Source organism: Cenococcum geophilum, assembly GCF_001692895.1.
Source record: "Cenococcum geophilum 1.58 unplaced genomic scaffold K441scaffold_58, whole genome shotgun sequence".
In the NCBI taxonomy this organism is placed as follows: Eukaryota; Fungi; Ascomycota; class Dothideomycetes; order Gloniales; family Gloniaceae; genus Cenococcum; species Cenococcum geophilum.
Window position 1 is genome coordinate 280,218 of NW_027137616.1, and position 24,782 is coordinate 304,999.

Here is a 24,782-nt window from a genome sequence, read left to right on the forward strand (position 1 = left end):
CTCCTTAATTAGATTTAAATCGGGTAAGTATATGGGTAAGTATATAAGCTTTATACTAGCTTACTTAAAGAGAGAGCTAATATAGGCTAAGTAATAGAAGCTCGCGTTATCTATAATAACTACTAATCTTAGTACTAGATAAGAATTATAATAAGGTAAGAGGACGTGCTTAATCTAGTAGTCATAGCCCTCTAAATTTATTAAGCTAGTATATACTAACAATACTAGTATACTATTAATGGTGTAGGCAGGTAGTATATTAACTCGCTACTTACTATAATTATACGGTGTATATAGAACTAGTATAACTCCTACTGGTAACTAAAACGCCTTTTATATACCTATTTTTAAGTTAGCTTTAGATTCGTCTATAAACACTAACTAATTAATAGTAAACTGTGAGATCGTGGCCTAGAATAAGGTGCGATTCTCCTAGCTTCACTTATAGGCAACTTAATAAGCCTTATATATAATTAGTAACTTCCTTACGCGCGGCTATAAAAGCTTCCTTACTAGCTTCCGACTCTAGCTAGTAACTCTTAGTTTTATACTAAGCATCTTCTTAGTTATAACTACCTAAAACCGATTATAGATAAACTATGTTATCTCGTTAAGATATAAGTTTAGAGCCTTATCTAGTCGGTAGAGTAATACAATAATTATTTTATTGCTTAGTAGACGTCTTAATTTATATTTATAACTAAGCCTTATCTTCTTCTAAATATATTAAATTGTCCTAGGAGTGCAATTGGCTTAGCGGGCGTATATACGCTTACTAGCGCCGGCTATAAAGAGGATTTTAATAAAGGCGTGCTGCTAGTCGCCTATATTTGGAGCCATATTAAAAAGCAATAGGGTAAAACACCACAATCTGGAACAGATATCACGACTTTTAGTAAGGGAGAGAAGTTCAAAAGAGCTTTAAAATCGAGCTCCAAATTTAATGTGGGCCGTGGCTTAAGCCCTGGCCAAGTACTACACCCCTTCCTGCTAGCTCTACATACTAATTTAGCTGCAGACGTAGCGAAATTAGGTGTGTCGCGCGCGCACACGGGGGGGGGAGACACCGGAGCGGTAACAGGCTGTATATTTTCCGATACTATGGGTTTTCCGCGACGTAGGGACGGACGTTAGGCTTAATCTTTGGAATTAAGTCGCTTAATATAAGACCTCTAGTAGTTGTCCTCCTTACAGAATAGTATTTTATATGTACTACGGTTAAAACAAGCTCTAAGCCACTGATTTTACACCGGCAGAATGAAACTTGGCAAGAGATTCGGGCAGTAAAGTTACTGCCAAGAGTTACTGCCCGGACCCTGGCCGCTAGTTCTCCTCAATCTCGATATCAACCGGAAACATCCGAGCCACTGAAATCACCACCAAAGGAGTCCGCATTCCTTTCAGGATCCAGAATGGCATCTTCGTCGTCTCCGAAATCGGTGGCCCATATTTCAGCTTCCAAGGGAGTACTCAATTTTCCTTCACGCCACAGCCTATATGCGATATGCTTCCTCCAGCTCAGCTCCTCTACACTCCAAATATTTGCTGCGCCCTCACTTTCCCTGTGCTCTCGATGAGAGCAGTTGCCTCCAACTTGGGCGTCTTCACACCAACTCCCGCCGTAGTGGTTTGCTCTAATCTGGTGAGCTGCCGCAAACCTGTTGCCGGAATATATTAAATACGATCCAAGATTATCGAAAGGAGCTTTCCGCGGTTTCCAGTGGGTATTTCGACAACACATTTCGCAACTTAAATCGAGGTTGGGATTGATTGAGGCTTGCGATAGGGAACCGGCGATACATTCAGAAGCTTTCAAGAAATTTTCGTTAATATCACAATCAGATTGTGCCACTCCATCACGGATGTCGTCTTCTCGTAATACAGACTCGATACTATAGCCGGCGCCTTCTAGTGCGTTACACCAAATTACCCAACATGTTGGAGAAAGAGCAGTATCAGAGGGCATCCATCCACTAGAATTATCGGAGGGATCGCAGCCAGCGCCGAGGAACCGTATGAGGAGGTCGACGAAAGCTTTAACTTGGATAGGGTCCATAGTGTAGTCGTTGCAAGAAGAGAGTCTCCGTAAAAGTGAAAGCAACGAACCAAAACCTACGGAATTTGCTGCGAGTGGATCTGCCCCGGCATTTAGGAAAAGTTGGGCGACAGAGATAACATCCCGCTGCGGGACATCAGACAGTGCGACTAAAAGTGGGGTATTACCATAGTAATCTTGCTCCTCGATATCATAGCCGCTTTGGAGCATCAACAGCAACGGATTGCGATAAATTCTCGTGTACCTGTGGAGTGCGCCAAGCACTAGACTCTCGGTGTTTTTTAAGTATTTGAGGCTGCCAATTTTCCTTACTTCTACTGCTGCTGTTACGTTTAGACCGCAGTACCTGATAAGCAGACGGGTAGCGTCAATAATTTGTTCCTCACTCAGATTTCTACATTTTATCATTTCTGGCAAGATATAAATGAAAGCGGTCAGGACAGAATTGCCGTATATATCGCAATTGAAAGCATCAGACCCCTCTCTAAGCAGAAGGCTGCAGATATCGTAGTCGAAATACCATAAAACCCACTATTATATATTAGCATTCACAAAGCTATAGGAATTTTGGCACTTTTCATACATCAAGAAGGCTATTGCCATTTTGATCACGGTCTTTTGGTAAGACCTGACCTCGAGCGAGTAAGTCTTGAACTCCGGAAATATTTCGATCCTTAATGCATGAGAATATCGGAGAGTCATTGGGCAGAATCCCAAACACAGAAATGGACGGTAAAATTACGGAATATTGATCGGGAGTCTGTATGAAAGACGCCGCGAGCCCCGAAACCCGAAAATTTACACCAGGGATAAAAAGAACCCGCCCGCCCATAGTTAAGAAGTTATCCTGTGATAATACGGCATCTTCCACGTAGTGTTCAGTGATGGAAATGATGAGTTTCCCCGTGGGTAATAGTAATTCAGTAATAATTTCGGCCAATAATATTCTTTCCGCAGCTTGGGCTCGGTGAAATGCTAGTTTCTTCAGGCGCCAGCTCCGATGAAGCTGATCACGTAGCGTGGGTGCTGTGTTTATTCGTGTTGATGAGTCTCTCCTGTGAGGAGGCTGTCGGCCTAGGGATCCATTCGCAAGGTCGTAGGATTGGTTCTGAGTTGCCGTAGTAATTGCGCATTGGAATAGGTTTTGGAGTTCGGAATCAATCCAGCGAGCCAGGTCGAGAGATTGCCCTGACTGGCTTCCAACTGAAATCCTGGAAAGCACCTCATAAACATGAGGACACATGTGGCTTAAAGACTGGATAGCTTGAACTGGAGAGCCCAGGAATGAGATCGATGGTGCGGATTTTTCTCCAGCAACGCTAATTTGAAGATTATTCAGGCGAAGTATCTTTTCAATGCCGGTTTTCATACCACCCTGACAGCTACTTATGCTCGCCAACTGTTCCTTGGTGTCAGATATTGATTGGGTAAGGTCCGTACAGAAACGATGCTGGCTTTGACTAATGTCATCAAGTCGACGCACAGTCTGCGTATTAGCTTGAAATTTTTTAGCTTCCGTGTTCGATTGTTCTTGGATGAACTCGCCGAGACGTTGAGTTAAGTTCGAGTGATGTGTATTGATATCGCTGCTGGATTTGGCGATGTCTTGGCGTAGTATAGTGTGCCTCTGCTTAGCTTGCTGGGCCTCGATTGACACTCGCCCTTTGATAACATTTGACTGAGATACCAAATTGGTTTGGAAGCCGTGTGCTTCAGCGGCTGTGGACCGAATTTCCTCGTAGATTTGCAGGTCATTGCGCCTGGGAGAGGTTAGACTTGTAGTAGATTGAAGATATGAACGCTGATTAACCATCCTCGTGGAAATAGACATTCACGCCAACTAGGCTGAAATGCTGCCGAAGGAATGGCGCATATGAGATTGCAATTACCTTCCAATGACAGATAATGCGTTTGAGAGAGAGGCCTTATGACTCTCCAACCTCTGGGAGATTTTCGTGATCTCTTTCTCTTTAAAAACGGTCTTAAATCTCTTCTGCAGTTGACGGATGAAGCTTTTATCTGATGTCTTAGTAGATCCTGGCACTATCTTCTGGAGCAATCTTAGGTCACCCATACACGATTTGAGGTCTTCGTTGAGAGTGTTAAAGGCGTCCTCGTTGCCCAAGAGAAGAGCCGAATTTTTATATATTTCTGCGAGCTTCTGAACGCTAAGCAAGATCCCGGCGAGTTCTTTGATCCTTTGATTTAGTCTGCGGAGCTCGTCTGAGGCATCTTTGAGCGCTGAAACGAAGGTATACAATTCTCTTGCGACACGACAGGCCAAATCCGCAAACTGGACGGCTGACGCGGCAATGGACAAAGCTTCGGCCATGAGGAGACCGTTTCCCGCTGGCTGGTGTATTGGAATCTTTTAAGATGGTCGATGTAGAATCAAGAGAGCGAGCTGTCTCAACCTGGGGGATGGGCTGAGTATCGGCCAAGGTAGACCGAGAGGCTGAAACGCTGAGCCCCAGCCTTGCTACCTTGCGGGAACATCTTGCTGTAGGGTTTCGAACATGTGGCACATTAATTATCACTTTCTTGCTGTTCTTGGGTATAATTAGGGGGCAGTGGGTCAGAGTCGAGAACGGAAAAAGGGCTATGGTCTCTAGAAGCCATTTGCATTTTACACATAAATTGAGATTTTACCGAAGCCATAAAGAAACGTAGTGCAGCTCGGAGTGCCTAGGCACTCGAATTACGTTACGACGCCGCCAAATTTCGTCTTAAACACGGGGACCTACGGCAAGATAACGAATAGTAGGCCTGAGTTCTCGTGCCTGTAGATTACTTTTTCTATGATCGTTATTGCTATCTTTATAAAAGTTAACGAACACATCTTTAGGAGTTCTGCGATGGAGGCCTCACTATCCTTGTGCCATTTTCATCGGTATCCTTTAACCCGTCAAAATGGGTCGTACGGTTTATCGATAAGGGCCAACCAATTGGATCAATCAGATCAAGGGCCAAACAACGCGTAATGTTCGTGCACGGAGCTTCCTAACGGGTTGAGATACGACTTTGCCCTAGGATTCCCGCGTTCCGACTCGAGGCCACATGCTACATCTGATCACTCACTTATTGCTTGGAATTTCCTTTCGTGTGAGATAGAATCGCATATCTGGAATTGCATATCGTATCCTAGTGTAAAGCACCGCAAACCGGAAATATGATCCATGCAGCAGGAGAAGACAAAGACGATAAGAGCTACCTGCGCGTTATTAGGTTCCGATGAAAAGATGAAGTCTCATAAGTCGGTATAGGAAATCCATTACGGGTCAGGCAAGAATGAAAATCTGTGAGATCTAGAGCCACTGAAGTCTCTTTGCACGGATTCCTACCCAGAACCTCGTATGCTTAGTCTTTTCTGAGGGCAACCTTTAAAGTTTGGTTGAAGCAAGTTTCGTTGGAAGGCCTTGCGTAGCCTCTTGTGTTTCTGGAAGATACTGGGCTCGATTTCCCTTGCCATTATTTGGATGCTCCACGATGGCTGCATGATGGTTGAGAACGACCCGCTGTCGTCATCAGGCATACTTATGCAGCCGCTCGTCCAAGAGCATGCGGCGTGGCAGTAATACTGCGGTTGTGACTCGCTGAACATAACCAAGGCTTTTGTGGAGAAGTCTTAGGGTCGGCACAGGCCGGATAATCAGGGTAACGACCAACTTTTCGAGGCACAGTGCATGCCAGGGTCCAAGATGGGTTTTTGTTTTGGGATTGCAGAAGCATGCCGGGACCTCGGCAGTCAGGGCGTTGAGTTGCAGATACGTGTTCTAGATGATTGGGGAGAACGAAGATGCCGTCCCCGAACATTGTTGGAGTGCTTTTTGCTGTTGACGTCACTAGCCCCACGACGGACAATCCTCGCGACAAGGTGCTTTTTCAGCACTGACGAGCGTTATTCCTGTGCGCGTAGGCGATCATGAGGATTCATCGCTGCGGCTCTTTGTGGAGGCGGTGAGGGTGTCGAGTGTTCGAAACGGTGCGTATGACATACATCATTCCAGGGTTGAAGACACTCCGCATGATGCCGACCATTGAAGGCTCACGCCACTAAGTAATGCAAAATAACTATGTATGTGCTCGCGATTTTGATGCGGCAAATTTCTCATCCATAACGCTTCCACCTCGAAACCACTATTTATCTCACAGCTACCTATTTATTCAACTGCTTATCCTGACTTTGATCAAACTATTGCTAGTAATCGACACTAGCCACACTAATTCCCTGCCAGGACCTGTTCACCAATCACCGCTCCTAATCGCCCTCCTACCCTACGTCAATCTACTCCCAGCTCCTTTATCCTATTTATAAGGCCTAAGGCCCCATAAATACTAAGATGGCCAGTCTGGCTCTAAAAGCCATCGCCTACGGCGCAGAACGGATCCCCGACCGGGTTTTCGAGGCCATCCCAGGTGGATATTTCACCCCTCAAGAGAAGAAGGATATTAAGAAGCAGAGGAAAAAGCGGGCAGACAAGCATAGAGACAGCAGCAGCGGCAGACGATCACATCGCCCACATACCCCGCCGGACAAGTTCTCAGACTACAGCCCCTCCGAGGACAGTGACGCCTACGACGACCGCGGACAGAGACGCCGTAGCCGACGACATAGTCTGAGCGGAAGCTTGAGCAGGAGCGGGGACAAACGACAATCAAAACAGGAGCAAAAGGAAAGAGAGTGGGAGGAAATAGAGAGAGTAGAGCGTGGTGAGCCTGAGACGAGCTACCCGCCACTTCCAACATCGGAGTCGTATGCGCCGCCTAGGCCGTACAATCCTGCAGACTACGCACCTGCAGGAGCAGCAGCAGGGGCGGCTGTAGCTAACGAATACTACGATCGCCAGGCCCCTCCAGCCGGGCACGAATACCAGTACCCAGCACAGGTAAATACCCCTTTCATGTGCAGTTCTCCTCTTAATGCAGTTTCCTATCTGTCAAGCAAATATCCTAAGGAAGAAATTTCGTGTCCGTCATGCAACTCTCTTAATTTAGTTCTCTATTCATCTTTCGAGCCGCCATTTGCACTTTGGTATCAGCAACCTAACTCGCTTCAGCCTTATGCGCCGTCACCCACAGTGCGGCCCACTACCGCCAATTCGGCGACTGCAGCACGGTACACACCAGCCGGATATTCTCCTCCCAACTCCGCCACCTACACACCCGTCAACACGGGTTACGCTCCCTACAACCCAGCCGACTACGCATCCCCTAGCCAAACTGGTGGGCCCTACGCAGCACCGCGCAGCACCTACGTTTCTCCACCCCCTTTCTACCGCCAACCCTCCCACTCCCAGCCGTCCCTGAACCAATACGCATACCCACCCAACAACCAGCTCGCCTACCAAGGGTCGCCAAGCAGGTATGACAGCACGCGGTCCTCGCACAGGCACAAGCACTACGGAGACGGCCACTCCCTCAGGCACCGAACCAGGTCTGTGGGGGGCGGACGCAGCCGCAGCCGCATGAGTGACCAGGTGCGCGACAGGCTCGACCGGCTGAACCTGGATGAGACGGACAAGAAGCTGGCGGCAGGCGCTGTAGGTGCGTTGGCGGGCGGGCTTGCGGGGAACCAGGTTGGTCACGGGACACTGAGTACGCTTGTAGGGGCCGCCATCGGAGGGCTTGGAGGAAGCGCGCTGGAGAAGAAACATGAGAAGTGAGTGAATTTTCAGTGTTTTAGCGCTGTGTAGTTGAAAGATATGTATATAGCAGAAGGGAGTTGGGATGCACAGAATGGTTGCATTTGGCGGTATACTGATTTTCCTTCCGGTGGATATAGGCATAATGAAGCTAGGGTCGCAGGCGGTGGGTCCGACGGGCAGTCCAGGGATCGCGAAGAGCACTGGCGGCGGCAGTAGACGGCTACATGGGATCAGGCGGGATAAGGACCGCGGTTATCGTGACGACGACTACGACAGCTACGACAACGATTCAGTGTCGGACGATGACCATAGAAGGAGGCGTAGCAGTGGGAAGAGTCTCAGGGACCGCGATCCGTTGACTGATAGCTTCTAAATGTGCTAGAAGTGGTGGAGGTGGAGTTGGTGCTTTGGATATTTTTCCTTTCATCTTCTATCCCTCTCCTACTGGTCTCGTCAATGCTCCTACGGTGGCTTGCCCTTACTCCATTCTTTCTTCTGTATTACACAAATCCCCCTTCTCATTTTTGCTCGTTTGACGAATTATGAATCACGACGAAAAAAGAAAAAAAGACAATGCATCAGCCTGTAAGGGCCATAATTCTGTCTTTACTGCTCCATTATATAAATGTCTTTCTTCGCCTTTCTTTGCACAAACCTTAGGCGGCATTTTGTACCCGCACCCGAGCAAGTGAGCAGTATCGTTGCATCTGCCTCCTACTTCCTCCTTACTGTCTTGAGTTATGGATGATGAAGATGAAATAGAATGCCCGTTTCTTTTTGGATTGGTATTGGCGGATGACAGACATATGTATGATAGTATGAAGGAATGAGATCAATGATAACGGAACTAAAACCAGCATTGAAGAGGGTTGTATGGATATGTTGATGTGGTTGCTTGCTAATAGGAGAATATGTGTACTGATGCACGGTGTAGGTCCTAGGGTTTTTGGATGGACGAAATGGCTAGTTGAACATATTGGTGTACAGAAGTGGGTAGGCTTGAGACGTAGTTTTCGTACCATTTCACGGTGAATATTTGACTCAATGGCTCATAGCGGTCGTGGTAGCATGTCTAATTAGCTACACATGACTTGTTCCAGAATTTAATCTGACATAACCCGCATGCTCGAACCCAGTTCACATTCTGAAAATTGCTCTTGGGCATCATGCCATCCAGTATACGCTTAGCTGAATCGAATCTCACTAAGCGTGAATTCTTCTCTTGGGCTGCGCTGATAGGTTACGCATTTCCTAAAGGGTTCGGCGCCATATGATCGGTCTATGTGAGGTATTTGCATGGCTCCTTGCTCAAGCCTCTACATCCCACTCTCTGTCCATGGATTGTCGAATAGTAGAACGTTGGTCTATATTCATGTCGAGCAGACGAGGGTGATTCCCTTCTGGCGATCTGCTGGCTACCTTAAACTTCCGGCGACTTGAACTTCTTAGCGGACTTCTCGCTTTCTACGCATATTTTTACTCTTGTTCCTCACAAGTTTTGGTTCCAGAGGGCTTCTAAATCATGGTCTGAAGCTCAGTCTTAGTTGAAGAGCCCTCTTTTGCTTTGGGTCGGGCTGTCTTCCTAGTCTGGCGTTCGCTCCCAATAGGGAAGCGCTTTTTAGAACCGCATGTGCTACATTCAATAACAAGAACATCTGCCCAAGGCTTTCTCCCACCTCGGCTTTGGTTCTCAATCGTAGTAGTGGAGGTGCGGCCAGGTATTAGAATAGTTTTGCAGCACTTGCAGATTGAACGTTTGAGGTCACGGGAAAGTCGAACTTGGCCTTTTAGCGACACGCCACGGAGGTGAGAGCTCAGTTGCAGCGCGAGCCCTGAAGAGGCGGTTTTGGTGGGTTTTGGTGCCACAGAACTTGTTGAAGATTCTAGAACAGAGCCATCTAAGTCTGCACAGGCGACTTTTGAATCAGAGGCGGTGGCGACTTTAGAGGACGTGCCAGCACTTTCGAGAACCTTGGTGTCCTCTGCAGATTTTGATTCTTTCTGAAAGATTTCAGTATTTTGCTGAAGCGATAGATAGACGGCGGCCTGATATAGGTATGAGATGCGGGAATGGAGATGTTTGTTGGGTACGCCTTTCGAACCCTTTGCTGTCTTGATTTTTGCCATGAGAAACACGGTTCTAGAAGGTGTCTGAGAAAGAAGAATTCGCTGATTACACAAGCATGCTCAACGGCCGATCGTGTCCATTGTAAAAGGTGGAGCCTCAAACGAAATCTGAGAGTCAGCATGGATCAACAAAACACGTGACTGTTTAGCGCGCCCCATTCGCAGCCTAATTCTGTCCGTTCGCGTCCTTCCCTACTTCTGCCTCACCTCACCTTCTACATCGCTATCCTCATTAGTCTCTCATCTGCAAGCGACCTATCCCTCCATCTACTGCGAGCGATTTAAATCCACGGTTTGCGCCATTCTCTTAGACCTCACTCCCGCGACAGAGCCGGCACCCGATTTGAAGATCTGAGAGACTCAGCCTTGTTTCCCCAACCTTTGCGTTTTTGAAGGTTCATTTAACAACCTTCACTATCTCGCTAGTTACATTTTCGACTATCACCAGTCCAACTACAGCTTCAACATGTCTCACGAGGAGGACCTTATCGACTACTCTGACGAGGAGCTTCAGACCACGGATGCTCCCGCTAACGGCGCAGCTGCGTCCGGCGATCAGAAGAAAGGAGACCTGACCGTCACCGGTGGACCAGCAGATAAGAAGGGCAGTTATGTCGGCATACACTCAACTGGTTTCCGGGATTTTCTATTGAAGCCCGAGCTTCTACGTGCTATCACCGATTGCGGTTTCGAGCATCCTTCGGAGGGTCAGTTAACCTTTCCCCACAAACTCCTCCAGTATCATTCCTGAAGCGTCCGTCCATCTCCGCAACGCGTCCTCGGCCTTTCATGTAAATACAATGGCGGCCCCGAAGAAGTCATAAGAGCACCGGAAAAGGGTGCGCCACACTGTATTTCGGCTGCAGTGTTGGCATGAAGCCATCGTGCTTATCGAAACCGGAATCTATACCTCTCACTCTTGTCAATAGACTTGAAAATACGAGGAGGTGGCTGGGGACTTCTGGGGCCGCACATACCTTAATATACTACGGTAGATAGCGGTGGATTTGTGCCATTTTGGATATATATTGGGACGGATATGCTTTGAGCATCGATTCATATCTACTGGCCTAGTTCGACAGCAACCTGACCGTGAGATGGACGGACGCTACGCTGGATTGGTTCTTGTTCTCAAACTCTCTTGAAAAAATATCTAACATCGTCCTCGGTTATCCGATACAGTCCAGCAAGCTTGCATTCCTCAAGCAATCCTTGGAACCGACGTAGTTTGCCAGGCCAAATCTGGTCTTGGTAAAACTGCGGTCTTTGTCCTCGCAACGCTCCAACAAATCGAGCCGGTTGCCGGCGAAACCTCTGTTCTTGTCATGTGCCATACTCGAGAATTGGCATATCAGATCAAGAATGAGTACAATCGCTTCTCAAAGTATATGCCCGAAGTGAAGACTGCTGTCTTTTATGGTGGCACTCCAATGCAGAAAGACATTGAAATTCTTGCAAACAAAGACACTCATCCGCATATCATTGTTGCCACACCAGGCCGATTGAATGCTCTCGTTCGAGAGAAGAAGTTGCGTCTTGGCAACATCCAGCGATTCGTTCTTGATGAATGCGATAAGATGTTGGACCAAATTGGTGAGTCTACCTCTCAAGCTGCCAAATTGAAAGATGAATAATGCTTACATTCGCCTCAAGACATGCGCCGCGATGTGCAGGAGATTTTTCGAGCTACACCGACCCAGAAGCAGGTCATGATGTTCAGTGCCACTCTCGCTGAGGCCACCCGGCCTATCTGCAAGAAGTTCATGCAGAATCCTCTCGAAATTTACGTGGATGACGAGAAGAAGCTCACGCTCCACGGTCTTCAGCAGTATTACATCAAGCTCAGCGAAGGCGAAAAGAACAGGAAACTGAACGATCTTCTTGATACGCTCGAGTTCAACCAGGTCATCATCTTTGTGAAGAGTACCTTACGTGCTACTGAGCTCGACAAGTTGCTCAGAGAATGCAACTTCCCCAGCATCGCAGTTCACTCAGGTGTGAGCCAAGAGGAGCGGTAAGCCACAGACCTCAAGCATTTGAGTTTATCGTGGATTGCTGATAGCCGAACAGGATTAAGCGATATAAAGAGTTTAAAGAATTTAACAAGCGAATTTGTGTCGCTACCGACGTTTTTGGACGTGGTATTGATATCGAGCGCATCAACTTGGCGATCAACTACGATCTCCCCGCAGATGCCGATTCGTATCTGCATCGTGTTGGTCGCGCTGGACGTTTTGGTACAAAGGGTCTGAGCATCTCGTTCGTGAGTAGCGAAGAGGACCAAGAGGTGCTAAAGTCTATTGAGAAGCGGTTTGATGTGGCGCTCCCGTAAGTTATATTGGCAATCATTTTGAAAATATACTGATGATCTGCGCAGTGAATTCCCGGAGGAAGGCATTGACGCTAGTACTTACATGGCCAACTAAGACGAATGAAATGAAGCTATGGTGGGCAGGCATTGCGTGCGTCTCGGAATGGGATTTTGACAACTCGATGGCAGTTTGATCCGCGGTTTCGGCCATGGGTTGATCTTTTCGGGTTTTCATCTTCAATGGCGTGTTGAGCTACTATACAAAATTATCTGGCGTTGCAACTTGCGGTGTGTTGTTAGTTACTTGCTGTACTTTAGATGGAAGTATCAATTGACATTGAATTGGTATCCACAACGACGCTCATGTTATGATTTTGCGATATCTACTATGAACAGGACGCATTACCAATCGGCCTGAAGGATTTGAATCAGACGAGTGGGTACAGATTTTAATCAAGCTCGTACCCATCCGCCTGCAGTCGGATTCGTTCTCCCGCAGGCCGCAGAGCCCCTCGTCTCTGCCTAGTTCGGACGTGGAAAAAAGGTGCAAGCGCTGACACTGCAGCAGGCGCCCCCAAAGATCTGAAACTTGGCGGAATGCTCGACCATTAGCAACGATAGGATAAGGCTTTCGGACGAAGATTGACCAATCTTGCTTGTAAGAACTTTATCGAAGGATGGCGTGCTTGAAAGTCCTTGCCGGTTTTCCCAGCGTGTAAATGCGCGTGAGATTGACAAAGTATCTGGGATCTGGAGGACCGAAGATCGATGTGGGATTTGGTGATTGAGCTGGTGGTTTGATCCAAGATGGGGGATGTGGAAGAAGCGGGCGATGTGGCATGGCGAGTTCACGATATCGAATATTTCGAAGTTTCGATAGATGTTTTGAAGCACGGGCGAATGAGGAAATTGCTATCTTCAGCCACTTACGATATGAAGGGGGGATCTCACCCACAGCAGCACACAGACCCTGCATGGGACGAAGCGGTGGCTTTTGGGGGATTGCTGAAAGTGTGTTAGACCGGTTGGTTTGGGAAGCGCCAATGTCAGGAACGACTTCAGGATCGCTCGCTTCCATCCTCTGACAGGTTCTGTCTGCTTGGCGCATTCCGGTAGTCCTGGATTTGGCGTGACAGCTTTTTGACGCATCGTCTTCAGATGCAGCCACTGCCACGTCTGCCACAGCCCTCTCGCCTTCTCCAGCTTCACGATCTACAGGACCTAAACCCGGCATAGAGGTGTCAAGGCGCTGTCCCCAAGCTTCGTAACCGAAAAGGCTTCGACTCTCGCATATCTGTTCACCGCAAGTCACGTTGGCGCCGGGGGCCATCACCACCAGGGCGGCGCTAGTCATCGGCCTTCTCAGGCAGCAGCACGCTGAAATAGTTGCAGGTTTACTCGCCATTTCGAGGCTTCAAAGACCAGAGATAAGAGAGTGGTTGCGGGAAAAGCGGGACCCTGCTTTTCGAAGAAAATTCTGGGGTCACAATGAAAGGGGTCTGAGGCTTACGGCAAGCCCGGTTGCACAAGGTTTCGACGATTCGACCCAGAGATACTTTGATTCTGCATGTCTCGGAGGAAGGTTAGCACCACTCTCGTGGCACGCTGTCTCGGGCGGCTTAAAGCAGATCCGGCGTCGACCTTGGGCAAAAAAAAAAAAAAGGAAAAAAGAAAAGCTGCTGCCAGTAGTTCGGACATAAGGTTTATTGCCTCACAGAGAGTGAAGGTTATCCTTCTGAATAAGACTTAGTTGCCTTAATTGGAATTAAAAATACGGAAGAAATTCATCAATTAAGGAGTGTGATGGTGAGGCATTGCGTTCCTGAAACGCTGGTATCGGTCATTATGAGGCGTTGCAGTGTAAATTGGCCTGTAAAGGTATGAACTGTTGCTAATAATAATACAGAGGATCTAGACAGCCTAAGGATTCTCAACAGATGGCGAAAGCAATCAGTGGGGCTGCTGAGAGAGCTGGAACCGACTTTTCTTTGCCAGATGGTCGACGATAGGGTAAAGATCAACGCTCAAAGACAGGGACCAAAACAGCGATCTTGAACACTAGGTGTGGCGTTAAGCGATCGATACTATTATTACTCTTCGGTACTAAATGACAATTTCAACATCAAACTCACCGCGCTCGGCACTGCTGGGCTAATGTATTGGTGTGCTGTTGTGCTACGTATGGTCTTTAGTTATCCAGTCGCTGTGCAGCCCGCGTTTTCGCTTAAACCATGACGGAGCCCAACGGATCTATTTAGATGAGAAAAGGGGCGCTGACCCACGAGCAAGTCAATCGTCAGAACGTCAGGACATCAGGAACGTTCGGGCGCGCGTTGCGGGAACCGCTTTATCGCGAGATCAATTGGCTTTCCCAGGTTCAACGTACGGCCGTGATGGGGCTATCCCCATGCAACGATTACATTGCACGCCGTTTGGTTAAGTTCAAGGATGCGGACATTTGCTCTACGCACGGTCCCGGTGTCGATGATGAATTGGCTGCGAGCCATCGTCTGCCCGGCTGCTCTAGGGCTTGGTGAGTCTCCACTGGGAAGCATCCTGGTGAGAGCCTGGCAGAGGGCGAGAGGTTGGCCGACATGGCCGACATGGTCGACATCAAGGCCCCTTCTTCAGCGGTTGCGCGGCGCTGGAGGGGCCGCTCGTATGAGCAGCACATTAAGGGAGCTACTCTGCATGCAATTGCTGCCGGTGATGTTTCGCGATAGGTGGATGCGCCGCTCAGGCCTCCTAACATATGCAGCAGCGCTTGATTGGAACGGACTAGCAGTGGAAGTGGACTGGGAGTGGACTAGCACTGGACTGGATCTCCATGTCCGCCGGATGGCCACGCAAGCAAGGTTCAGCGGCAGCCCGGATGTCGGTGCTTGCGGTGGACGCCATACAGGAATCCCACCGAGCTGTGTAGATAGGGCACTCTAGGGCACTTTTGTGAGCTGCTCGTCTCCATGGCGGGCGCTGGACAGGCGTGATCAGGCGCGGGGGGGGCAAACAAGCAGCAGCATGTGCATGAGCAGGCTCACTGGTGCGTGGCAGACGAGGGCGATGCGGGCAAGCTAGGTGCAGTTGCTGTCTTGATCTGTCTTGAACAATAATAATAATACATATTCCTGTCTATCAATTGCCGTGCGGCGGCCTAGCGGGACGTGCTAGGTACGCGGCGGGAGGTGTGCAACATCAAGGTTTAAGATAGGAAATCAGTTCACTCTCCTCCTTCTCTCTCTTCCGCCAGCCATCCCTAATTACCACCCCTCGCAAGATCCGATCCGCCAGCGACGCAATCTACTCGCTTTTGCACGTCGCGGTAGCTGCGGCACGGTTCAGCCCAGCGGTGTTGGCTTCCTGTAGTCTCTTTGTGGCTCGGCCCTAGCATCTTCGTCGCGCCTAGAACGAGGTGGCAGTTTCCGCTTCCAACTTTGGCGTCTCTCGCGACCGCTAAGAAATCTTTCTGAAAGCCCTCCGTTGTCTCTCTCCTAAGTCTCTCTTTATCGCCGTTACATGCCGACGTCCTGAGCTGCCGTCGACTCCAGCACGCTCGTTCCCACTTATCTTAATCACTTAATTACGGTGTTCGCTCTGCCCGTCAGACATCGCGCACGACCTGGATACGCGGCACTTACGCCAACATTTGGCACCTCCAACCATCCAAGTCGCCCGTCTCTTCAATAAAAGTCGAAGAAAGGCTCCACCATGTCTCCCGCTGTACCTCGACTGCGGATACTGTCAGGTTCGTAGAATCCATTCACCATACTCGCACGTGCGACATTCAATTGCTCCCCCCGCCGGCTTGTGACGACGCCGCCCACATCGTCGCAGCCAAGTTTACCGTTCTTATCCCACCACGTTACGTTGGTACCTCATCTGGATACATATACTGACCATTGTCATCTGTAGTTGGCGGTAATGCTGTCTCGGCGTTCTTGTCATGGCGGCTTCAAGCAACCCACGCTTGTGATGTGACGCTGGTCTGGAAATCCGGTTTCGATCAAGTAGCTCAATACGGAATATCTTTCAAGTATGTGGCATGCTGCACAGTTATTCATGAATGAGCTTGCTACTAACGCATCTTCAGATCTGGAATATTCGGTAATGAGAGATTCAAACCACATGCGGGTACGTCATCACCTAAATTTCAATCAACAGTGGAAATCCGTGACTAACAAGATTCCTTCACAGTTGTTCGAACACCAGAAGACGCTTCACACTCCTCTAAACAGCCGTTCGACTACGTTCTTCTCTGTGTAAAAGCTCTCCCTGATGTATACGATATTGCCAACATTATTGAATCCGTCGTCTTACCTCAACACACCTGCATCCTTATGAACACGACACACAGTCTTGGAGTGGAGACATATCTCGAGCAAAGATTTCCTACAAACATTGTCTTGTCATTAGTCTCCGGAGCAGAAGTTATGCAGATTGGTGCGAGCGATTTCGAACATAGGGGGGCAACCGACGTTTGGGTCGGATCAGCGAACAAAAATCCTTCCATTCCAACATCAATTCAAACCGATATGGCGGAGGCTTTGGCTATGACTCTCAGTTCAGGTCAAGTAAACTGCAAGGTTTCTCCAAACATTCGACAGCAACAGTTTGACAGAATGATTGGGTTAGTTAACTAGCTTAACCCTTAATTTTAGCATTAAACCCACTAACTTGTATTTCCTAGAAACATTGCATTCCATCCCGCAAGCGTTTTATTGGAAACTCCAAATCACGCTGAATTAATCGAGAAAGTTGGTGTTAGGCCTCTAATTCTAGGAACCATCGATGAGTTGATTCAAGTGGCAACTGCTCAAGGCTGTGAATTTCCAGCAGATTTTCGTGAAAAGACAGTAGATTCCATGATTCGGCCACAAGAAACCAACAGTACTATGTATATGGATTTTGAAGCCAAACGACCTATGGAAGTCGAGACTTACCTGGGATCATCTCTGAAACTGGCCCAAGAGCTCAATATTCCTGTACCTCGCATCGAAACACTATACGCGATGTTACATCACATTAATACCGTAAATCGAACCCGACCCGTAGGACCAGCCCCATCTCCACTTGGTGGACCGCCACCTCCAAGGTTATCATCCGTTCCACTACCAAGAGGGCCAGGGCCCATGATGAACGGGCAAATGAACGGCCCCATGAAGAACGGCCCACGTCCAGGTGGTAGCAGGACACCATCAATGATTGGACCTCCACATCCGATGATGCGTCGTGGCCCTCCCCCAATCAACGGGTATGGACCAAGACCTATGAACGGAAATGGCTATCCTCCCCAAGGCCCTCCGATGCAAAGGCCATCTTCTTTTGAAGGAAACGATCTTGAAGAATTCAGCCATCTTATGCTTTACGACAGCATTCCCGAGGGTACTATAGATGGCCCGAACGGTATTTATGGCGATGGGCAGATGATGGCTTCATCGAGCGACATTGCTCTCAGAGAGCGAGAATTGATGCTACGACAGAAGGAGCTTCAATTAAGGGAACAGGAGTACAACATGCGTCGTGGACAAAGGAGAGGACCTCCATCCCACGTTAATGGGTTTGATGAAGATGACGAGGAGTATTTTGATCCTGCAGATGCCCGTGGGCCAGGTCCTAAAATCGACCCCGATAACTTCGACATGATGAGTGTTACCTCTCGTCGTAATCGCAAAGTGCCAAGTGCCAGCCAAATTCGAAACAATCCAGATCCAGGACTCGACCCTCGCAGCCAATCCCGTATGAGGAACCCTTTCAGCCGGCCTGGTATGAACAAGAATAGGACCAGTGCCAGATTGATGGCAGACGTTCCAGGTCTTCACGATTCTCTGATGAACAACGCTTTGATGGGATATTCGTCTAATCGATATGGCACTGTGGATCGACAAGCTATGGGACAGGAATCAAGAACAAATTCACTAACAACTGCTCGTTTGGACGAACTTCAGCAGGGAGGCAGCTACGGTGGCTATCCTCCCGTTAACCGACGAATAAGCCAATCACCCGGTAACCCGCTCGGTGCGGGACCTCGACCTGGAGGAAGACCATCTCCTCCCAACGGCTATCCGCAACCAAATGGACGGCCATCGCCGCCAGGAGTGAGGCAGCCCGTGCCACGACACCCAATGGGTCACGGAAATGCAGTGGCGCCTCAACAAGTCGAGCAACATGCTGGGGTGAGCAACCTTTACCCGCCCAAAATCGGTCCTCAAGTGCGCAGTCTGACTGGCAGTGCGAGCGCTAGCGCGGAGAGTGGTGATAGTGGCGCCAGCGCTCAATTAGATTCCGAGAACTCTGCGCACAGCAGCCAGAGTAGTCTAGGACCTCGTCCTCCTATCGGCGTTCGATAATAGAAGGGAATTTTCGCTTTGCGGCATTCGAATTGGAGTATTTTGGGAGTTTACAAGCACACCGTTTTTTCCTTTCCAGCGACATTGACGACACTATACGGGTCCAAAAATCACACGGCCCGGCATGTCTTTCCCATCACTTTCACCATTACCGCTTTTTGCCGTTGACGGCACTCACCACAATACACCACACCACACCCACTGTCTTTTCTCCGAGGTTCTCGTATACGGACCGAAATCTTTATATTTTGCTTATTGGTAATAAGCTGGCTGGGACAATTTTATGAGCTAAAATAAGCGCCGGAGGGCTTATCGGCAGATACTTAATGATGGGAAATAGACGGTGGCTAAAGGGGGATACTTGAACGTACACACACGCTCCTCGCGAAAGGATGGCTCTGTTAGTTTTTTGTTTGGGTTTTCAAATCCTGTATATACTGCAGACGTTAAACGACAACGTCTTCCTGCTGTACAACTAGCACCAACTAATTTGTTTCTTGCATGGGGCGCGACAATTATTGGTTGGTTCTGTGTTTCTTGCCTCACCTTTCACACATCTATATGTTCTTTGGCTTCGTCGCATCTGAGTGGGCATTTATTCATGGCCTGTGTAGTTGGCTTTACTGGCCAACAAGTGTCTGTACTATCTATAACTTTTGCTGGCAAGAAAAATGGGTGATGGAAGAGAAAGGCAGCTCGTGTCACGGGGTTGTGGTTGCCACGGGCTCCCTGACAGGGGGTTGTAGCAAAGCATACATAAATATTGACAAAAAAAGATTTTGGTTCACCAGGCAGTACACATATTCAGAGTATCTTGATCAGCACGATAACTGTGACGGTGATGAAGCTAGACTCGATCTTCGGATTTTCGGGACTTTCGGATGAAGCTTCAGTGATAGCGTACGAACTCTACACCACCTTGGCGCATCCAGTCGAAGGCGCGTGTTGATCGCGCAGATCAAATTACGCTGATTTATACCCTAAAATGCGTTAAAATATGTCAAAATGGTCGTGCTTATCACTTTAAAGGTATAAAATTGTGCCGTTTAATCGCCAAGACCAACACGCGTTTTGTAGTTGCATAAGCGATGGAACGACGCATGTCTCACTCGCCGGAGGGTTTTGCTGCTGTCTTACAGTAATTACACTAGTGAAGTGCGTGCTTAAATGTTGTGTGCGCCACTTTAGGGGATGAACTACAAATTGTCTCAGAGGCTGAGAGATTCGCAACATCTGAGACCTCCCTAAAGTCATCACTGCTGATCCGTGAATCCGCCCATCGGCTCGCCGTTGATCCTCCTGCTTTTTCGTCCCTGTTTCGGATGGTCAACGGCTGTCAGATAGCTAGGAGCAATTGGGCCACAACTTCGCTTTTTGAAGCATCTAGAACGCAAAGACAAGAGAAACACTTCCGCCATGAAGAAACCAGGAGCCCTCACTGTCTCCCCTTCGCTACATTTTTCTGTGAGATTGCTAAATATACGATTTATGACTATTCAGTTATTGAGATATAGATTTTATGACTGGCCAGCAACGACCCGTAAGCTTGACGATTTGGCACGTGTTTTGTCCCCTGTTTGTGGTTTATTGAAAGTTCCCGGGTAGACTCACGCTGAACAGAAATCTTGGTTGTAATGATACGAGCTCATAAGTACTTTACACAGCAACGTCTACAGCGTATTGGGTGTACTAATATATTCCCTTGATCGGGCCAGATCTATACAAGGCACTTCTTCACCCTTTCTGAGGTGTTAGATTCCTCGACCACGCGCTGGAGCTCATCGATGCTTTTGTCGATCGCCCAATTGGCTCAAAAAGACCGGTCTCTTTGGCGAAGTCAAATAGGACATATTTTATTGGTTGACACCTTTCAATGAGGTTTCTCGAACATTGGGAAGGACTAAGGGTTGTTGTATCAGACATTGTTAGGGCAGATGTACGCGACCTCCTAGTGTTGAGGGCTTCCTCGGATCCTGGGGCATCACGGCAAGATAAGAAAAGCGATTGGCATGACCTGGCTCTATTTCACAAGTCGGTTGAGGGATACAAAAGAATTTTGTGTAGGAATTCTTCTCATCCTATCCTGGCTGCAAAGTTTTAATGTTGATGGAGCTAAGGAAAGCCTTGACTGCAACCCGTACTAATAAAGAAGAATTGGTAATGATAGGCTTGAAGGTTCTTGGGGCCTTTATTCCAGGGCATTTGCTTATTACCTAGGGCGGAGCTTGGGCAGAAGTAGATATGGCTAGGGAATTGGCAGCATGAAGCTGTCAGCGCAATCACCGATTTGCAGGTACTCGAATGGTTAACCTTGGATTGATTGGTGTAGATGGACTTAAAGATAGATCTACGACTAAATGGGAGTTTCCTCCCTGCTACCCTGCGGGTCAGCAAGAGAGGTGCATGGTAAGCACGTGAGAATGCATAGGGCATGGGCATCGAAGCGGTTCAGCCGCCGACGTAACTGGAGTGAGGAGTTCTCTTGTCAAGCAGATAGAAGAGCTAAACGGCCTCACTCGTCTCAATTGCCCTTCCCGGCACGCCGCGCAGACGTTCGCCTACGACAGAAAGGGAACTTCTTCCAGCCGTAATGTGCATGTTCTCATTAATTGCTCTTCTCCATTGACGCCCAACCGCCTTCAACGCACGCCACCAGCACAAAGAAAAAACGCCCACCATAGGAGACCCACGCGCCCACGTACCAACGTCGATAATACCTCACAACCCCGCTATAAACCCCGCCTGCTAAAACGGGCTTCTCGCCCACAACCACCACCAGCCCTGAACTCCAACGTCACCACCAGTTGGCGGGCATGCTCATCACAACCTAGCCTTGCCAACTGTGTATCCAAAAACCCACCTTCCGCTTCAGCTTCAACTTCCGCGGAAGGCCGACGAGCTACTCCTGTCCGACAACTGTGCAAACCCCGTCACCTATTCAGCCTCGCTGTAGTTCTACTACTACTACTCGTCCAATTCTTCCTTCCGCGCCTACTTCACAATACCTTCCACAGTTCTTCACGTACCAAGTATATCTGGCCTGCAACTTCCTCGTGTCCCGCATCGCCTATCCTCTCCTCGAGCCCCAAGACCTGTCCCAAGGCAGAGCAGCAATTGGAATTCTCCCACACCTTCTACACGCAGACTAAGCCCAGCATGAAATTGGCAGATGAAGCAAAGCGGGTTGCCGCTGAGTTCGAATTCCCCGCCGAGAGTGTGAGGAAAGCAGTCAAGGAATTCATTCGGGAAATGGGTTAGACTTGTCTATCTTGCGTGCAATGCGCCCTCAATTGGGCAATTACTGACTTTACTGGACCTTTCTTAGATGAGGGATTGCAAAAGAATGGCACGGAAATGAGCCAGATTCCTACATATGTCACGGCGGTGCCTAATGGTACTGAGAAGGTGCTTAAATTCAACCTATTCCATTACCGTGCTGCGCGTTCAATTGCAGTTCTAACTATTCACTAGGGACTGTACATGGCAGTGGATTTGGGCGGCACCAACTTCAGAGTCTGCTCAATCCAGCTTCATGGCAACACGACTTTCTCCCTAACCCAAAGCAAAGTCGCCATTCCACGCGAACTGATGGTGGCCAAAACCTCGAAAGAACTCTTCTCTTTCCTGGCTAAGCAGATCGAACTCTTCCTCAAAACACATCACTCAGAGCACTATTTCTCCCACATTCGACGAAAAACCGGCTCGCAGGATCCGGGATTCAAAGACGAGGAAATATTCAACTTGGGCTTCACATTCAGCTTTCCTGTTCACCAGATTGGGATCAACAAGGGCTTGCTTATGCGCTGGACAAAAGGCTTCGACATCCAGGATGCTGTAGGCAAAGACGTCTGCGCGCTGCTCCAAGCAGAAATCGACGAGCTGCACCTTCCTGTGCGCGTCGCCGCTCTCGTCAATGACACTGTTGGTACGCTCATGGCCCGCTCCTACACCTCCCCTGGTAAAACAGGCACGCTATTGGGAGCCATCTTCGGCACGGGCACGAACGGTGCATACGTCGAAAAGCTATCCAAAGTGACGAAACTCGTAAACGACAAAGACGCAGGTGAATTCGACAAATCAACAGGCGAAATGATCATCAACACCGAATGGGGCTCCTTCGACAACTCGCTCCGCACCCTGCCCAATACGCCGTACGACACGACACTCGACAAAAACTCCGTGAACCCAGGCATCCAGATGTTCGAGAAGCGCGTGTCTGGCATGTTCCTCGGCGAGATCCTGCGGCTCGCCCTCGTCGGCATGCTGAAGGACCCAACGATCACGCTCTTCCGCGACGAGAACTCGGCAACCAACGACATCCACTCGACGACGCAGATCGCCGAGTCCTCGGGCCTCTGGAGGCAGTGGGGCATCGACACCAGCTTCCTGAGCATCTGCGCCGGCGACCAGAGCGCCGGCTTCCGCATCACCCGCCAGACGCTCGACATGGACTACGGCATCAGCGCCTCGTCGGCCGAGGACGCGGAGGCGGTGCGCATCATCGCTGGCGCTGTTGGCAGGCGCGCTGCCCGTCTCGCTGCCGTTGCCATCGCGGCTATTGTGATCGAGACGGGCCGTTTGGATAACTCGACGGGCTCGAAGACTACGGCGCAGAAGGAGGGCGTCGAGCCTGCGCGTGGCGCGGTGGGGAGTGAGGGCCGAGGGGAGGTGCCGGAGGAGGATATCATCGATATCGGTGTTGATGGGTCTCTAGTCGAGTTCTACCCCGGCTTCGAAGAGTATATCCGCGAGGCGCTGCATGAGGTGCATGAGATCGGGGTGGAGGGTGAGAGGCGGATCCGCATTGGCATTGCGAAGGACGGGTCTGGTGTCGGTGCTGCGCTGATTGCTCTTGTGGCTGGCACTGCCGAGAAGCCTTTGGACACGGTGGAGTAGGGGTGAAGAGCGAATGAGGGGAAGAGGGGCAATATAAGAGGATAACATGATGGAATGCGTCATGAAGTTTGGTCGGCATTTACTATTGGCGAGCTTAGACTACCATGTTCAATCTTTGATGCTAAAAATGTGGTGCTCTTCGCATTGGGAATTAGTTTTGTGTATTATGCATTTTTCTATCCCTGAAATCCTGTTCCCCAGGATGCTGATGTGGTCCGAATCGTAAAAGATGCCGGACGCTGGGGCGATTGGTGCCCTTCTATCCTATATGATGCTTCTTCGCGCAGGTCTGCTGCCACTGGGCTTATCCCGGGGAGGATTCCTAATCCCTAGACCTCATCGCTTCGGATCTTCCTCGCGAACAGCCCAAATCGCAGCACAGCTCCATCCATCTAGCCATACACACCACCCACCGAGCACGACACCGCAGCCACAACACCCGCATCGTCCCCAGCCTAAAATCCCAAATCCCACTACACATCCTAATCCCGCACCTCAACCCCTTCTATCCCGCCTCCGTTCCCCCCACCACCCCACCCCACCAAATCCCGCACCCCAACCCCCCTCCGCACCACCACCGCCCCCGCCGGCCTCAGCTTCCGATAATACGCCTCCTCCCTTCCCTCCTCTCTGAACCCGCGCTTGGCATACCACTCGCGCGCGTCCGCGTTCGCCTCCCACACGTGCGCCGTCACGCCGCCGACGCCGTGCCGTGCTATCGCGACCGCCGTCACGCGCGCCAGCAGGTGCGCGGCGAGGCCGTGGTGGCGGTGCGAGGGGAGCACGCAGAGGGTGCTGATGTAGAGGGTTGGGTTGGGTGAGGAGGGGGCGAGGCGGCAGCGGATGGCGGCGGCGACGAGGGCGGGCGGGGTCGTCTTCGATTTGGGGTCGGTTTCGGGTTCTGCGGCGGCCTCTGGAGCTGGAGCTGGAGCTGGAGCTGGAGCTGTAGAGGTCGTGTGCGGCTTGTCGTGCCACAGCGCGAGCAGCGTGATGCTGCTGATGGTCGCGTCGGCGATGCTCTCGTCGTAGAAGGAGGACGGGTATGCGACGGGGAGGAGGCTGTTCAGGCGCTTGAACGCGGGGACGAGGGCGGGCGTGAGGGGCGTGAGCTCGACGTTTGGCGCGAGGGGCCGCAGGTTCGAGAAGTTTGGGGGAGGAGGAGGAGGAGTCGACGAGGGCAGAGCAGCAGGAGCAGCATGCTGCTGTTGCTGTAGCGCTGGCGTGAAGGCGGAGATGTCGTCGCGCGCGACGGGTCCTGCTGCGGCGGGCGGCTTGGCCTGCGTTGCGGCAGGCGCGTCGGTCACGGCTTTGGGCTTCCGCAGCCATGCTGTCAGCNACGTTTGCGGCATGGCCCTACGCAGCAGTAGTGGCGGAGCGCGATGCAGCGGTCGTTCGATCAAGGC

General features: G+C 49.9%; 10 protein-coding genes across 10 annotated transcripts; 6 read left to right on the forward strand and 4 right to left on the reverse strand.

The window, feature by feature from the left end:
- Positions 1 to 1,180: 1,180 nt before the first annotated feature.
- K441DRAFT_283454 (uncharacterized protein) lies at positions 1,181 to 3,482 on the reverse strand. The gene is made up of 3 exons (XM_067640941.1): positions 3,428 to 3,482; positions 2,640 to 3,375; positions 1,181 to 2,587 (listed from the first exon to the last, which is right to left on the reverse strand). The coding sequence occupies exons 2-3, from the start codon at positions 3,297 to 3,299 to the stop codon at positions 1,346 to 1,348; spliced, it is 1,902 nt and encodes a 633-aa protein (XP_067498746.1). The 5' UTR covers positions 3,300 to 3,375; positions 3,428 to 3,482; the 3' UTR covers positions 1,181 to 1,345.
- Positions 3,483 to 4,037: 555 nt separating this feature from the next.
- K441DRAFT_667878 (uncharacterized protein) lies at positions 4,038 to 4,241 on the forward strand. Its single transcript, XM_067649910.1, has one exon. It carries the CDS (start codon positions 4,063 to 4,065, stop codon positions 4,219 to 4,221), a length of 159 nt encoding a protein of 52 aa, XP_067498747.1. The 5' UTR covers positions 4,038 to 4,062; the 3' UTR covers positions 4,222 to 4,241.
- Positions 4,242 to 6,132: 1,891 nt separating this feature from the next.
- Positions 6,133 to 8,072, forward strand: K441DRAFT_283465 (uncharacterized protein). Its single transcript, XM_067640943.1, has one exon. It carries the CDS (start codon positions 6,397 to 6,399, stop codon positions 7,717 to 7,719), a length of 1,323 nt encoding a protein of 440 aa, XP_067498748.1. The 5' UTR covers positions 6,133 to 6,396; the 3' UTR covers positions 7,720 to 8,072.
- Positions 8,073 to 8,774: 702 nt separating this feature from the next.
- On the reverse strand, positions 8,775 to 10,061 carry K441DRAFT_283463 (Rpr2-domain-containing protein). Its single transcript, XM_067640942.1, has 2 exons — positions 9,195 to 10,061; positions 8,775 to 9,136 (listed from the first exon to the last, which is right to left on the reverse strand). Exon 1 carries the CDS (start codon positions 9,826 to 9,828, stop codon positions 9,217 to 9,219), a length of 612 nt encoding a protein of 203 aa, XP_067498749.1. The 5' UTR covers positions 9,829 to 10,061; the 3' UTR covers positions 8,775 to 9,136; positions 9,195 to 9,216.
- Positions 10,036 to 12,428, forward strand: K441DRAFT_667881 (ATP-dependent RNA helicase sub2). Its single transcript, XM_067649911.1, has 5 exons — positions 10,036 to 10,535; positions 11,011 to 11,421; positions 11,482 to 11,842; positions 11,899 to 12,156; positions 12,206 to 12,428. Exons 1-5 carry the CDS (start codon positions 10,295 to 10,297, stop codon positions 12,252 to 12,254), a joined length of 1,320 nt encoding a protein of 439 aa, XP_067498750.1. The 5' UTR covers positions 10,036 to 10,294; the 3' UTR covers positions 12,255 to 12,428.
- A 378-nt stretch (positions 12,429 to 12,806) lies between these two features.
- On the reverse strand, positions 12,807 to 13,544 carry K441DRAFT_681242 (uncharacterized protein; the record flags this gene model as incomplete). Its single annotated transcript, XM_067651449.1, has 1 exon — positions 12,807 to 13,544. The coding sequence occupies one exon, from the start codon at positions 13,542 to 13,544 to the stop codon at positions 12,807 to 12,809; it is 738 nt and encodes a 245-aa protein (XP_067498751.1).
- Positions 13,545 to 15,844: 2,300 nt separating this feature from the next.
- On the forward strand, positions 15,845 to 18,483 carry K441DRAFT_681243 (uncharacterized protein; the record flags this gene model as incomplete). Its single annotated transcript, XM_067651450.1, has 5 exons — positions 15,845 to 15,881; positions 16,049 to 16,169; positions 16,227 to 16,267; positions 16,331 to 16,763; positions 16,824 to 18,483. The coding sequence occupies 5 exons, from the start codon at positions 15,845 to 15,847 to the stop codon at positions 18,481 to 18,483; spliced, it is 2,292 nt and encodes a 763-aa protein (XP_067498752.1).
- Positions 18,484 to 18,681: 198 nt separating this feature from the next.
- K441DRAFT_283504 (uncharacterized protein) lies at positions 18,682 to 19,418 on the forward strand. The gene has a single exon (XM_067640944.1). The coding sequence runs from the start codon at positions 18,985 to 18,987 to the stop codon at positions 19,366 to 19,368; it is 384 nt and encodes a 127-aa protein (XP_067498753.1). The 5' UTR covers positions 18,682 to 18,984; the 3' UTR covers positions 19,369 to 19,418.
- A 1,999-nt stretch (positions 19,419 to 21,417) lies between these two features.
- Positions 21,418 to 23,361, forward strand: K441DRAFT_439270 (uncharacterized protein; the record flags this gene model as incomplete). The annotated part of the gene is made up of 3 exons (XM_067641664.1): positions 21,418 to 21,736; positions 21,809 to 21,888; positions 21,955 to 23,361. Coding segments are annotated over 3 exons (1,806 nt in total), but the record flags the coding sequence as incomplete, so codon positions are not given.
- Positions 23,362 to 23,918: 557 nt separating this feature from the next.
- K441DRAFT_645230 (acyl-CoA N-acyltransferase) lies at positions 23,919 to 24,512 on the reverse strand (the record flags this gene model as incomplete). Its single annotated transcript, XM_067646788.1, has 1 exon — positions 23,919 to 24,512. A coding segment is annotated over one exon (594 nt), but the record flags the coding sequence as incomplete, so codon positions are not given.
- Between the last annotated feature and the right edge of the window lie 270 nt (positions 24,513 to 24,782).